This window comes from Struthio camelus, chromosome 2, assembly GCF_040807025.1.
Source record: "Struthio camelus isolate bStrCam1 chromosome 2, bStrCam1.hap1, whole genome shotgun sequence".
In the NCBI taxonomy this organism is placed as follows: domain Eukaryota; kingdom Metazoa; phylum Chordata; class Aves; order Struthioniformes; family Struthionidae; genus Struthio; species Struthio camelus.
The window spans coordinates 33,244,497-33,259,852 of record NC_090943.1 but is presented as its reverse complement, the minus strand read 5'-3'; the positions used below and the strand labels follow the sequence as shown (position 1 = coordinate 33,259,852).

The following is a 15,356-nucleotide window of genomic DNA, read 5'->3' as shown; positions in this document are numbered from 1 at the left end:
TCAGTTGCCTTCATAGGGTTGAGCAACAAATAAATAAACTTTTTTTTTTTTAAAAACTGTCACTCTGGTATAAGGGGGTGAACTACATAAGCAGTACATTGGGCTTATCAGTAATCACTTAGAGCTCAGTCTTTCTCCCTTATGTAATGTATCTCTTGATCTTTTTTCTTTCTCTCAGCTATAACTCATAACTGTCTTATGTTTATAGTTTTCAATTTCTTTTTTCTAGTATGTAAGTCAGACAGTCTACAGAATTGTTGTATGAAAATGAGGAGGGAATGTCAAAGACTAATTAGTTTCAAGCATTTCAGGCAAAGTTAAACTTTCCAGTTTCAAAAATAAACACTGATTTTGAAAATATGCATCAATAATAATAACCTACACAAGGTATTGTAGTTTACTTCAGAAGTATTAAACTCTATCCTGATAGGAAGTGATCCAAAGTACTAAACAAGCAGATTCAATAAGTATTTTGGATTGTGAGGAAAATTACAAATGAATAGGCTTCAAGTTAAGGGGATAAGTGATGAAAACTTTTGTTTTTTTAATATATAAACTTGCTATTTAAACAATATTTAAAAATGTGACAACCCTGTTGTTGCTAGGTTCTCACTTGCCAAAAGTCTTTTTGGCTGGTTTGTAATAACAGTTTGGAAGGTTATCAAATTGCCTAGGGCTAGATTGTGCAAATCTTATTTACGCTTATTTATTTTCTCACATGAGCTGCTCAGCTGAAGCCAGTGGAATTGATAGTACAAATATGTGTTTCACCATGTGAAAAAACTACAGTCAAGTGCTTGTGTTTGATCTAGTGAAATGAAGTGAATGCATAAATTTTGATCAAGCCAACATAAACTCCTTTAGACACTGATTTGGCTTCTTGTAATTACCTGACTTAATATATTTTCTTAGTATAGAATATTGTGCAAATCAAAACTAATAGCTTTCTTCTCTTAGCACACTGCTAAATTGTGTAAGCAATCCATGCCACAAATTGCAGAGGTAGTTTTAAAATAATACCACTTCAGGATTACACTGATATCTTAATTGTTACTTTCTTAATATTTGAAGATCATGAGTTTCTTGAAAAATACTTTGCATTTGTAATATCATTGTTTTTGCTAAGAATCCTCCCTTTTTGCTAAAATACCTGGGGTAGAAACCCTGTCAAGTTTCCCGTGGCATGACTGCATAATATTATATCTCATGTATTCTGTCATTCTTACCAAGCAAGGCCTAAGCTAGAAATCATAATGCTGCCCTGGTATCAGATGGGAGGATCTCTCTTCAGAAAACCAATAAATTCTCATTTTATTGAAGATGACATTGGTGAATTATAAAGAATTGAAGATTAAAGTGCTAAAATGGAAAGTAATATGTACATCTTTTTAGTGGTGCACGGAAAACAGATGCGTTTTTCCTGCCATATCTCACAGTTAGAGCTCAGTGAGTCTGTTGAAAAGAAGTTTATACTAGGAGTTGCATCTCTCATTCTCTAATCCCATGGAGCTTTCCCCCTAAATTTTGGGGATGGTTGGCACAATCCTCACTGAACAATTTATTTCAACATGAGGGATTAGTCTCAGATAGCCATTCAAGGATGCCTATATTTACCATAAAAAGGGTATGACTGTTAGCCCATAGAATTTGGCGATAGTTTCAATAACATGGTGAAATGTAGGAGTGGCTGAATTTCAAAACTGATGCTGAGCATTTGATATAGTGATGAGATATCTGCACTAGTAGTTGTGTGGCAAACTGTATACATCCAGTTTGGATGGGCGTTTCAGGTTTTCTGCTCTTTTGCCTTCATTGCGATAGAAAGGTAGGACTACATGCAAAAGGAACAAAAAACATATGAATAGACAAACTTGTAGAAGTTTCTGTAAAATTTAAGTGGTAAGTATTGTTCTAGTTCAGCTACTTTTTTATTTCTTGATAGCTACAATGCTAATTTAGAGAACTATGATGATGATTATGCTACATAATAAGAATATATTGGAGATGAACCATTTTAATTTTTACCTAGAGCAGGTTGTTGTTGTCTATGAGATATATAATGTGTCATTCCACAGTTTGCCAGACAATTAAAAAAAAGATCTAGTAGGGTAATTTAATTTTGAAAAGCTTTGCAAGGAACCGAAAGCAAAAGTCAATTTACTTCTGTATCAACTGTTATTGAGAGCCATCAATAACACGCCCATGTTAACTAAAGTTTTGCAGTTTCCTCTTCCCCTGTAGCTGTTACATAGAGGAGCTGACAAATGTTCTCTCCTTCCATAGTTCTTTGTTTTGCTGCGCCAGCTGGCCCCATTTTACTCATGTGCACTAAAGATTGTTCCATTTCCAAGACTTATAATTGTTTATCTTGTATTTGATGTTTTCCTCATTTTTTTAATACGATTTAAAATTAGGTCATAAATTTAATTTTATAATTGACCAATACTGGAACTGGAGAACCTACCTGTTTTCCCTCCTAGTTATTTTCCAAAGTGGAGCTTCTTATTTAAGCAGTTACCGAAACAAATTATGTTGTTGATTTACAAGGGTAAGATAAAAACTATATGTAAGGAAAAGAGCTTTTTAGGTTTTTTTTCCTGTTTTTTACAAATATTTAGGTATGGTATTTTTATTTACTCTGACAGTAAAATATTGCTCATGCAAATGGTGACGCACTTACTATTTTGCTGAGTCTCTGTGATTAACAATATACAATAACAGTATAAAATTACTGTAATTTGGGTCTATGACACGACTCTACTTTTCTGTTTGCTTTTCTTTAAGGCTGAAAAGGTTAGATCTCTATAAATAGGACATGATCCAATAATCTGTAGAATTGTCTGTCCTTTGCTTCTGAGAGTCTGTGACATTTTCTTTTGATGATACCATGTTCAATAGGTTTAGATAAGTACAATTGTGCTAGAAGGAAATGGTATGAAGACTGATTTCAGCTCCAGTCCCCTTTTTCTGTTAATACTTGCAATTTATTCATATTACCATTTCTAAAGGCCAATTTCTAGAGATGGTATACTGTTTGTCAGGGGAAAAAATGCTAAAAAATATCGAGGGGGGAAAATGGTGTGGCCATACCCTCGGCATACAGTGTGTTGTTACACTACCTTAAGAACTTTGCTGTCCCTCTGAAAATAGGGTTCATAAATTCATCAGCTCACCTCAATAAATTATTGCTTTTTTGTTTTATTTTGTTTTTCCAAAAACTACGTGCGCCACACAATTTTCACTAAAATCAATACAAAACTTAAAACAGTTATCGTTACTTAGTGTCAATTTTGTTAGTGGCTGTCAGTTTGACTACAGTAACTCTAATTTTCTACACAGCATCTACAGGGTGATCAGTTAGGTTTAGTGGATTGCTTCTTTTTTTCACACTGAAGGATGGTATTTTGTACCTCAGAATTAAGGCATAATTTCTTTATATACAAAAATACTTGCATGATTTGCCTTTATTTTATAGTATCTAGTGTACAATATGGAAAAGTTTCAGTGTGAAGTCCATCTGTATTGCAAGCCATATAATATAAAGATGCCAGTACATGTTTGATGCAATAAATGTGTTCATGTAGTAGCATATCAAATACCGGTTCATTTTGACCAATATAGACAATTTGCCATATAGCAAGATACTCAGCGTTGGCTGTCTACAGGCAGACTTCTAAATCCATGTATAGGTATAAAAGTTCTAGTGAAATCATTTTCAGTGTTTTTGAGCTTCGTCAGCTGCTATTGGCTTGGGGATAATTTTTAGCTGTTCACTGTTTCTGGAATCATTAATGATGGTAGATGGCAGTGAGTGGGTTGTATCAATTGTATCTTTTTAAAAGAAAAAAGAGGAAATATGAAAATTTAGTCGTGACTTGGAATCACTGCAGTCTTATTTGTCTATCCTAAAAATAGCTGTTGCCGTGAATAGATGCTACATTTTACCATGTTAACATCTGGGCAGAAAATCAGGAGATGCATTTAGTTCAGTTTATTTACATACCGAAGTAGCACTTCCATTGCATGCACTATGATGATTAAGGGAGGTTTAAAGCTCAACAGATAAAGGCCTTCTACTGGAGTACGCTAATCCCCTACAACATGAGAAACAATATCATGTTCTAGGTGCTTTATTAATCTTTTCTGTATCTTAGGAAAAAAAGTATTACAAAACATTTAAAACGCAGGAATAGTTTGAGGACAAAACACAGTGAAAGGAGAACAAGGCCAAAGTGAGATTATTTCAAAAGAGTTTTTCCATGGAAGCCCAAGGAAGTGTCAGCATTCTCCTGATGATTTCACTTTGTCTTTTATACAGGAAGACCTCTGTAATCATTGCCATTATGGAGAATCACTGCCGATATGGAGAATCTCTCTCATCCTACATCTACATTCCTTTACAGGAGTTGCACACTCAGTGGTTTGTTTTTGTTTTTGTTTTTACCAGTGTCCTTTGTTTTACATCTTTGAATAAAATCCTCAAAAATTTCACACAGAAATGGACAGTGACAAATTTAAAAGAATGTAATAACATCACCTTTTGACTTTACAAAGCAGCTCTTGCAATCTGATGTTACGTTCCCCCTGCGATATGTGTTGACTGTGATATGTGATGAATTCTCTCTTTTTAACTACTTCTGAGACAAGTTGCGGTGACCCTTACTTGCGTTCCATTTGTTAATGAGAATTAAATGATATGTACAGGTGGAAGAAGTCTGATATGAAGGTTAAAGGAAAAATTTGCCTCTGCCTTCACCAGAAATTGTTTATATTATTAGCAGACCACCATTTTTGCTGTTTACAGCCAAGGTGGGACATGGGAATGTGTCCTTCCCTTGCCGTAGTGGTCCCTGGGGTGCGGGCATGCCCTTGCCACCAGCCAATACACAAAGCCAAGGTGCATTCAAGGTTCCTTGCTGGCTTTGGAGGGATGGCAGAACTGCTGTGCTGCGGAAGAGCTGGGGAGCGTGAGTTGCTCGCGCCCCAGCAGTGACACATGGCATCAAGCTAGTGGGAGCTACCCCACCTCAACTCTCTCTGCAAAGCACATGCCTCAGTAATGACTGATAGAATAGTGCAAGGGTGCAGGTTTCGTAATGACTTCCCTAACCCCCACGTATCCCATGTTTCTTATTTCTCTCTACTGTCTTATATAAGCCAGTATTTGCATCTTTAAAGTCTCTGTCAGAAAGGCCTGATCTTCCAATATCTTCTGTCTCAAGTCTTTGGAGTCTGAATCTCAAGAGAACAGCAGAAATTGTTTCTCAGTAGCTGAGCAGAGTCTGGAGAACTTTTCTATTTTTTCTTTGAATAGATAAAATTAGTTCTAAAACCAACATGCCTCATTCAGTAGCATGCTTTAACAAACCTCATCCTGACTACAAGTTTAAAAGATTAAAGCAATACTTCATAGAACATACATCTACCTTTTTTAAAATTCATTTCATCAGCTGAGCATGCACATTAGAATTTACAACAGTGTCTCACCATGGCAAGTGATACATGTTTATTTTTATACCAAAAACACAGATATACTGAACATATAGTGTTTTAACCAATTTGGTAGAATATAAATATTTAAAATAAAGTCACTTAAACAAAGTCCTAGATAATAAAATTATAATAAAATATTTACTTTTTAAAGAAATGACAATATTTTAGCTGTTTTGACAGGTTTTCTAAATTCTCTATGAGTATCCTAATGGACAAGAGGCTCTTGTTTCTGAATGGCTTTCTTCCCCTTTTTTGTAATGGCAAAGCATTGGGATTTTAGTTTTACTATTAATAGTGAAATTAATAGAAACTTTTTAGAACTGAAGTCATTTCCTTGACCTCCTTTCTAATTAGTATGATGTATTAAAATCTGATTCAGATGTTTTGATGCAGATTAGTGCTTTACTCCTAGACTAGCCTTGTTAAATTGCTGCAACTGCCTGCAAGGTAACTTACTTACCATTTATGTGGTACTATGTATGTTTTATTGTTTTTTATTTTTACAAGAAACACAGTATTCACTGAGCAGCCTGTTTATGAGACTCTAACTTAGGTCTATAGATTCACAGGTAGCAAGAAGATATGGGCAGACTTCATAGCCAAACAAGTCTGGATTATGTAATTCATTTGGAATGAAGACTATAACTTCTCCAAAATCAGATGAATTAAAGTAGAATATCCATCCTCTATCAGTACTTATAAATGTTTATCTCAGTATGTCTCCCATTATTCATGTCACCAGCTGTGACAATACACATAACATTGCAGAGCTGGAATGCAAACCCATCGGAAAGGTAGCTTACAAATAGTGGACCTTCAAGAGACTACTCTTGATGGTATTTGGATCAGCGATGGTTGTCAAAGATGAAACGATATCCAATTTTAAAATCTAGAAAGTAATTATGCAGAAGCATAAATCACTATGGTCTAACTTTAAATGGAAATGAAGTTCTATTAAAAAAAATTATAAACTAGGCCCTGATCTGAATATTTGATTCTGCAAAGATACATTCATTAGACATGTTCCATTATGAATGGAAGGGAGTAAGCTTTTTTCAGGATCATAGGACATTATTAATCTTTCCATTTTTAAATTTTTAATTAAAAACACTGATAGAAAAGTGCTTTAATTATGTTAAGAGAATGAACCATATGCTTCCTTGTATTCTACAACATAAAGCTGTACATCACAAAGTGGTAATCATCAAGTGCAAATTTCTTTTGTGAATTTTCATTACCCAAACAGAGTGAAATGGCAACAAATAGTTTATATAGTGAGGGGTAAATGTTATTTCAGTAATCCCAAACAATAGAGACGTGAGCAGCTTTTTGTTTATTCTAATGATTTCAACAAGTACTTAGAGGATGTATAAAAATAATAATCCTTTTAGGTATTTTTTGCAAATTCAGTAATTTCATTAGAAGAGTTAAATTATTTTTGCAAGTGCTAGTGAAGATAATTTCCAATTAGAATACAAAAAGTTTTCATTACAAATGGCCTATCTGTCATGAATGTATTCCATGTACTTCTGAACGTACGAACAGTGGTGGTTGTGAAGAGTGCTGGTGAATATTACATGGACAAATTACTCCGTATTTCCTAAATAAATTCTACTTGTGTATGTTGCAATAGTATGCCAATTTTCATTCATGAAAACCTTGTAATTCATTACTCACTATGAAATTCCAGTGTAGCCAGTTGTTCACCATGTTATACTTTCCCTACTGAAGAATATCTACTAAAGATATATTATGCAAATTTTGATAGTAAAGAAGTCTATAAGAATCCATGAATATTAACAATATATGGAGGTAGTGTAAATTATAAGTGTAATACATGACATGAACAAAACGTGTATATTGGATGTAGACCCTTATTTGGGAGAATACAAGTAGAAAATTCTCTCTAACAAAATTTGAAGGATAACTTCCAGTATTTAAATATGTCTTTGGTGTACTGTCTTTAGCATACTGTTTTCTCACTACAGAATTACCTGCACTGGTTCATGACTGAACAAAAAAATCTCCTTTCGGTGGCCTTTTCTATTGTTCAATACCTACAATTCAGTTTATACCATATTTTCCTGTCTGAAGGTAAAGCATTTCTGTAACTTCTAACTCAATTGAGAAAGAATATTGTTCCAGTACAGAAGCCTATGGATTCAAATTCTGCATGATGTGAGGCAAACATTAGACCTCATTTTTTACGCAGCCCAAAAGGCAAGAAATATGTCTCTCTTTTTTTGTCCATTAAGCATTAAAGGGCGTTCTTTCTAACGTATCTGAAATGCATGCAGCATTCCATTTAAACATGGCCACGGCAAATATTGAGGCTGGACTACTATAAAGCAGCATGGAAAGAGCAGTTCACATTTCCAATGCAGTATTCTTGTTCAGCATATGTCATAGAGTGTTTTTGATTCTTAACGTCTCTGTGATTCATTACCGTAAATCTGAAGGATAGCCCGTTGTTCTTATCTTGTATTTTTCCAGCTGGGGATTACTCATAAGTGTGATACTTTGTACTCTTCTTTATTGAATTGCATCATTTTCTCTTTTTTGTGATCACTTTTTCAATTTGTCAAGGTCACTTTCAATTCAAATCCTATCCACTTAAGTGCTTGCAGATGCTTTCAGCTTGGTATTGTCTGTAAATTTAATAAGTGTACTCTCTATTCCATCATCCCAGTCATTAATGAAAATATTGAATAATACTGGATCCAGCACAGGCCCTGTGAAATGCCACTCAGTGTTTCCATCGAGCTTGGTAATAGGAGACTACAGGTAACTGCTCTAAATGCAGTTTTCAAATTTGTTGTCCACGTAGTTACAATAGTTTCATCTAGGTTGTTTTTCCCTTAGCTTATTTATGAGAATGGCATGTAAGACTCTCCAACACTTTGAAGCAATAAATGTTTATCACATTTAGTGTTTCTCCCTCTCAATAAGACCTGTTACTAGTCACAGGAAGAAAGTAGACAGGATTGATGTTTCCTCTTGATAAATGGAAGTTTGCTCTAGCTTAGCTTTAGTCTTTATCTAAAGAAAGATATTTGTTCCAGCACTTCTATAAGAATTGAAGTTAAACTGACTAATATTTGCTGAATCCTCCTCTTCTACCTTTCTTAAAGTTACCTAGAACGGTTTATCTCTTTTACTTCTATTGTCTTCCACATATTTGCAGAGGAAAGGTCAGATTATTTCAGCCAATTCCTGCACTAGTTCCAGTAATCTGTAGCTTGCTAATTACTCAGTATAGCCTGAGTAACTAACACTTTGCTATCTCTTTTAAATAAAAACTGAAACAAAAATTACCCCATGCAGCACTGACTATTGTTAGCGTTCCCTTTTTTTCTAATCAGCTCTTAGCTGCTTTCCTGTTGTTTTGTACATGGATAAATTTTTATGCATGTTCATCACTTTATGCTTATCTATGCAAAAATAATCTTTTTATTGCCATTTCACTCCGTTTTTGAAAGGTCCTTCTGCAATTCCTCATTATCTGTTTTTCACTTTTCAATCATGACTAATTTAGTATCACCAACTTTGTAATCTCACTATTGAGCCTGCTTTCCAATCATTTATGAAAATTTTGAACAGTATCTATACTGGCAACCCTCCCCACTTTTTTAGTTGTTTAACCTCGTTTTCACTCTTTGTATAAAGTCTTTCTTGAATTTTCGGATGAGTCTTATTTAGCCACCACTATTGCACTTCCTATTTTTACTCCCTTTCAAGACTGTTAACACTTATCTTTCCTAACTTTAAGAAGCCACCAACTCTTCTGATCTCTTTTATTAAAAAGATTAGTGATTTGTTCACAGTTACTGAGTAGGTCAGTTGCAGGTATAAAGAAAGTAAAAATCTGTAGGTTGTTAAGATACATTATTTTTTCATCCTCAGTTTTATCTGTCTGTGGAGTAAAACGAGCTCAACAATATAGAACAATAGGATGATATTTACAGTAAAAAATTCACACTCGAGCCAAGGTTGAAAAAAAAAAACCCATGAACTTTAGTGGGAACAAAATTAAATAATTTGAGTGCTAAAGTATATATTAACAAGTGCAGTTGCAAATTATATTTTGTTTTCATCATTCGGAGAACAGCAAATACATTTTAATTTAAGCACTCTTATCTTCAACCACTGAATGACAGATCTTGATTAAAACAACTTGCAATAAATTAGAAAATTTTAAGGTCTCTAGAAAATATAGAAAGGTTTGGAATATGCAGAAAAATTCTTTAAATATCAGGCTGAATTTAGGGCTAGTTGACACATACAGGAATGGCATCTGCTTAAACTTTATATATTCTACTTTAGGGTTAAGGGCAAAATTCAGTCCAGACAAAGGCCAGCAGAAATTTTCGTAATAAACATTCTCAAAAAAGTATATTTCATTGGCATATGATACAGCAGGTTCTGATGGCATGAAAAATTCATGTTGAAAGATTACATGGCATAATGAATTGTTGGTAGATTAAGAAATATCCCACTTTTACAGTAGCTTACCAAATCAAGCTCAACTAGGAGAGAGAAGTACCTAATGTTGTGTGCAATGTGATGATGTTGTAGCCAAACAAAAGCATCTTTTTATTTTAAAAGGTAGGATGAACCGAACCTTGATTTTGTTAGGCTAAATTTCTGAAACAAGACTATTTGAATAAATGTTATTTTTTTCTGATCCTTACAGAATCATAGTGCTGTAAGATGATTCTTCTCCTTTTTTTCCACTGGAGGAAGCACCAATTTGTTTAGTGATGTAAACCTAATTCTCTCATACAACTAGCAAGTACCTTTGTTGCTGTATCCAGTAAGTTTGCTTAGACTGCTCCCCTAAGGGAAGGTACGTGTAGCTGAGCACTAAGTCCAGATCAGGTAGAATGGGGTTTTGAAAGTTCCTCTCATGTCCGAGATGGGTGTTTCAGTCATTGACTACATGATGAAATGAAAGAACCAGCTAGTGATCACCTGCTCAGATCTTGTCATGAAAAAAAAAAATCAATCTTTTCTTTTTTTTGCAAGATTTACTTTTGTGTGCATGTTTTGTGAATATTTACTAAAATGGGCCCTGCAGTAGTTTAGACATGTGGAAACCCCTACATTTAGAACCTCACTGGGTGTAGATATGAGGACTCTGAGCAGGTTGGATGATAATATGATCCAGATAGGTAAGAGACATACATCCTTGAGGAAATTTAGAAATCCTGGGATTTTGACTGCCCATAGAGCTAGATAACAGTTTCTGAGGTATTTGGGGGATCTTATTAGTGCTTATGTTTTGGATGAATCTTAGCTGAGCGTGTGGCTTTTTTGCGGTCATTTCAATTTACCCTCAGTGGAAAGTGATTCTGTAATGCTTACAGCGTGACTTATACCCCCAGGCATAGGCTCATGAGCTCCCCTTTCTGCTGATTTATTACATCAGTTGCTCATCAGCTCTGACCTTCTGGAAGTTGTTATCATTCAACCCACTGTCCATGCTGCTTGCATAAGTGCGAGCTTGTCTGTTTTAGTCAAAATAATCCTGGTAAGCAGAGACCTGCTATTGAAACTTTTCGTGTTAGTCTGGTTTATTTTGACTAAAGTGTTCTACAGAGCAGTCAAACAAATGTCTTGGACAGCAGAGCAGAGGAAATGGCAATTTCAGACAAGCATTTTGGAACAATCTGGGTATTAACTGCAACTGTCATCCACCAAAAAAGTGTATGTACCTATTCCTCAGGATGCTCTATCATTCCTAAGTGCCCTTGCTGAGTGACAGGCCTGACTTCCTGCAGATCGTTCAGTTCCAGATAGCATTAAACAGGATCTCTTGTGACAGCCTGCGGTTCTCAGCCATGTTAATGGACACCTCTAGGAGGCCGTTTCAATTCTGATCTTTAATAATATAAAGATGATATCTCCAAAATCAAATGTTACTTACCCCAAAAAAGAAATTAAACCACACAAAGTAAATGATTCAGTCAATAAACTTACATGTTGGTATGAACTACTGTTGTGCAAATTCTGCTCAGCTCAACTTGTTCCATCTCTGACAGTGAGAAGCACACAATCCCCCTTATAGGAACCTGCTGCTTGTCACGTTTCCATGGAAAGTCTTTGGCAATTTCTCCTTTTTCCTTAAATCCCTTTTTTCCCCTTATTTTTCCTTGTTTTTCTTTTTTAAAGGTCTATTGAGGTAGAACCAGTTTAATCTTAGCTTTAGCCTCAGAAGAAGGAAATCATTATATTTGAATGATGCTGGAGACAATGGCTTCACCTAGTCTTGCAAATTTCTGATTCCATAAAATTATGATTATTAGCAACATCCTCTAAACATAGCAATTGAAAGCACCACCAGACTAGGCATATATATAAGCCAAATTTAAAGCACTTTTTGCTCCTGATGTTGAAGATAGCTTGCTTCCTCTTCCCCTAACCTGGAAAAAGATAGAAATGAATATGAAGAAGATGCAATTAATTGTAATGAATCACAACATTATTTTTCAGAACAATTTAAAGGATGCGTGAAAAAATAATCATTGGTATTCTCAGATGAAAGTTAGGAAAACACATTTGCTGCCCAAGCTGTTTTCAGGTAAATAATGAATCATCCATGAAAATACAATCCCACTTCTTTTGGCAGATTCCCCATTTGCAAATGCTTTTGAATAATGCCAAAATCTGTTCCACTGCTCTGAAGTTCAGTTTTAGCTATGAGAATGATATGAAATAATACCTACCAATATTCTGTTCAGAAATAGATACGTTCTGAATAGTAGTGCATGCACACAACCTAATTATTTTTTAATAAATAAATTAAAGTTATGAAAACTGTACCTGACATATTCTGTGGATGATGTTCTAGCTTCACTAAACGTAGTATTTTGGCATTGATTTCCATGGATACAGGCTTTGTACACGCTCTTAAGGCTCGAAGTAAGTGTAATAATGTATACAATGCTGTCCAATATAATACTGTGTTAGGAAAATGTCGTGTAGGCCACAAGTGATGCCCAAACATGTCAGTCTTGCCTTCTCCCATGGTAGCAAAATTCTTCAAGGATCCTGTGAGGATTTATTTTTCATTTACTTTTCGTTATCTTTCTCTGAGATCTAAATATTGATTTTAAGGGGCTGTTTGAACTTGTCTTTCTTTGGCTGTGTATTTCTTGGGTACATTTTAAAAGCTTTCTTAGCTGTAATAGCATCAGCCAGGAAGGTAAGGGAATTCAAATTTTTAGTGGCAAGACCCTCATCTAAAATTTGATCACAGAAAGACAGTGTGTTAATGAAACTTTACTTAACAAGTCTATCCAAATTATTTTCTGATTCTCATTTAGATAGGTTTTTTGTTTCCAATATAGTTTTAAATCATATTCAGGGAAAATGAAAATGTACACACAAAGTCCGCTGGACTCCACGTTTATACAGAAATAAAATTAAGATTTTCAGTGCATCTCTAAAACTGTTTGTGATGACTCGTGAAGGCAGGATTCAAGAGTATGCTTTCTAATTCTTGAATTGAATATTAATGTGTATTTAATCATTTTTACTATGAACTGGCCAGTGCACCCTCAGTACTCACAAGTGCAGGTGACCTGACCAGTGTGCAAACCACTTCTGTCTTGTCTTGACAGCACAGTACTAAATCTCTTCCACGAGCTGTTCGCTCCCTGGAAATGTGCAATACAGAGACCCTCTTTAAAATAAAATCTGATGTCTCTGGAACTGTAATCAGCTGCAATCAATCAGCTCTACTTTTATAAGTGTTGAGTATACAACCCTAGTGTGTGCAGCTTTGCCTTTCTACTGTGGGAAACTGAAAATCCTGGGATTTTTCCTCTGGAAAAAACTCCAAAGCAGTTTTCCTTCATTATATCAACACTGTATAGTCATTTGAAAATGGTATTACACAATGATATTAAATCTATTGCAGTACAATATTAATATCTATGTTATTTTTATCAGACATATGATGAATTTTTATTTGCTAAATAGCAGCTGTCACAGTTATGTTCTAGCCCAGGCAAAATGAAACATAGCTTCGGAAGCCAATATTTATGTTGGGAGAACGGGTACTGTTGCTAGTATTGTGGTGGTTCTTCTCCAATTAGAAATCCCAAATACCACTATCAAAGAGCTTATTTACAGACCACTGTATTCTCTAGGGGTTCTTTTCTTATTTTATATTGCTAATTTTGTTTTGCGTTTGAAGCCACAAACTACAGTCTCAGAAGGCTTTTAACATCTAAAGGTCTGTCCTTAAATGGCTTACAGTGAGGAGAGATTTCTGCAGCGACTCTGAATCAAGATTGAAAAGACTTAGGAGTTGAACACAGCCCCTGCTGCTTTATGCACGTGAAGTATTAGTAATTGGTTTTTGAATATATTATTTCTGTTTAATTCATAAATAAGGTAGTGGTCAATTATGTATAGATAGTTTTTTTTGGTTGTGGGTTTGTTTTTTATGGCTATGAGGACATTTGAATTGACTCTATACGAACCTTTTAAAGTTTGGTAGGGCTATTCTTCCAGGTAAAATGTAAAGTTAATTTCTAGATGAAGGACATCAATGGGCAACATGATTGGGGGTGTGTGAGAAAGATAAGAATAAATGAAAGGGTAGAAACCTTGAATACACAACATTCTTTCAATGTCCTAAGGCTTATTTATTCATTAATGGTCAAATCCTATAATTCTTGTTCAAACTGAATTTTCATAGGAGATTAATTTGATTAAGGAATAGAGGTCAAATCCTGACTTTTTAGTTGTATGTGTGTGTGTGTGTGTATGCATGGATAGCTTTTTGTAAGAGTCCACTTACCTTAAATGTTGAGAAATTGATATTTTTTATTTCTAATTTGTCACCAAGTTATCAAACGCATGTTTTTCTTTAAAAATAAATTAATAAAAGAATAGCTCCTATGTGCCTGGGTGAAAATAGATCAAACAAAACGTATTCTGAAAGAACATTGTAGCAAAAAAGTATTTTAAGCCATTATGCACAGCTTAATTTAAAAATAAATCATTTTCTTGTCATGCACACATCTGCTCAAGAAATTTATCCTGCCACCTACTTCACCATACGAAAGTTTAAGAGAGTGCTAAGTCACAGTGGATATGTCCATACGTATCTGTGACCATGTTGACCGCATGTATATGTCGGTGAAGGGGTTTAACCTGTGCAATCAAAAATAGCTGCTTTGAGTACTACTTTCTCTTGTAATTTATTAGCTAAATTAGTGTTTAGCACACCTCCAGCATGATGTCCTGATATAGTTATTGTCTTGAAGCTCAGTCTGTCTTTCTATAAACAAAAGCTTATTATTTTTTTTTCTAGTTCCAAAATATATTAATGTAACTTTGGTATTTTAAATAACCTGGAAGAGAACATTTTAGGCAGATGTTTAAGATGCTGCTATCCTTCACCTGATTAATCCTGTAGATTTAAAGAAGGGACTAAACACAGTTATAATGGTACAAAATGCTACGTTAGTTTAAACTATCCCTGCTTTTTCAATAAAGTATTTCCAAATAAAACCAGCAACCAACTGAACAATATAACAGTAATTATAAATAATTGCTGTGACTCAAGTCTAGAACCTCTAAAGGACCACTGCATTCTCTTATCTTCGTAGGAAAATATTCCTCTTTTTTCAAGGTACTAGGAGAAGATGACAAAGAAAAAATGCAATTTTATACTCCATAAAAGATCACGTATCGTTCTTTTCATTAAATACAGTATGATCAGTTTCCTGCAAAAAATAGTATTTATAATAGACTATTTCAACAGCCATTGTCAGAAGTTTATCTGCAGTGTCATAGTTTTAGCCTGGCATGTTGGATGTTAGTTATCTTATTGCTATGAAAAATAAAAA

At 34.6% G+C, this 15,356-nt stretch overlaps 2 protein-coding genes across 2 annotated transcripts in view; both read left to right on the top strand.

Moving 5' to 3' along the window:
• The window catches only part of AGMO (alkylglycerol monooxygenase), a 318,841-nt gene extending 311,722 nt beyond the window's left edge, over nucleotides 1-7,119 (top strand). Inside the window, exon 13 of the mRNA XM_068935009.1 lies at nucleotides 4,319-7,119. Coding sequence (XP_068791110.1) covers nucleotides 4,319-4,474 — 156 coding nt within the window. The 3' untranslated portion in view covers nucleotides 4,475-7,119. The remainder of the gene's footprint in view (nucleotides 1-4,318) is intronic.
• The window catches only part of DGKB (diacylglycerol kinase beta), a 424,901-nt gene that overhangs the window by 16,334 nt on the left and 393,211 nt on the right, over nucleotides 1-15,356 (top strand). The gene's annotated exons all lie outside the window — the stretch shown is intronic.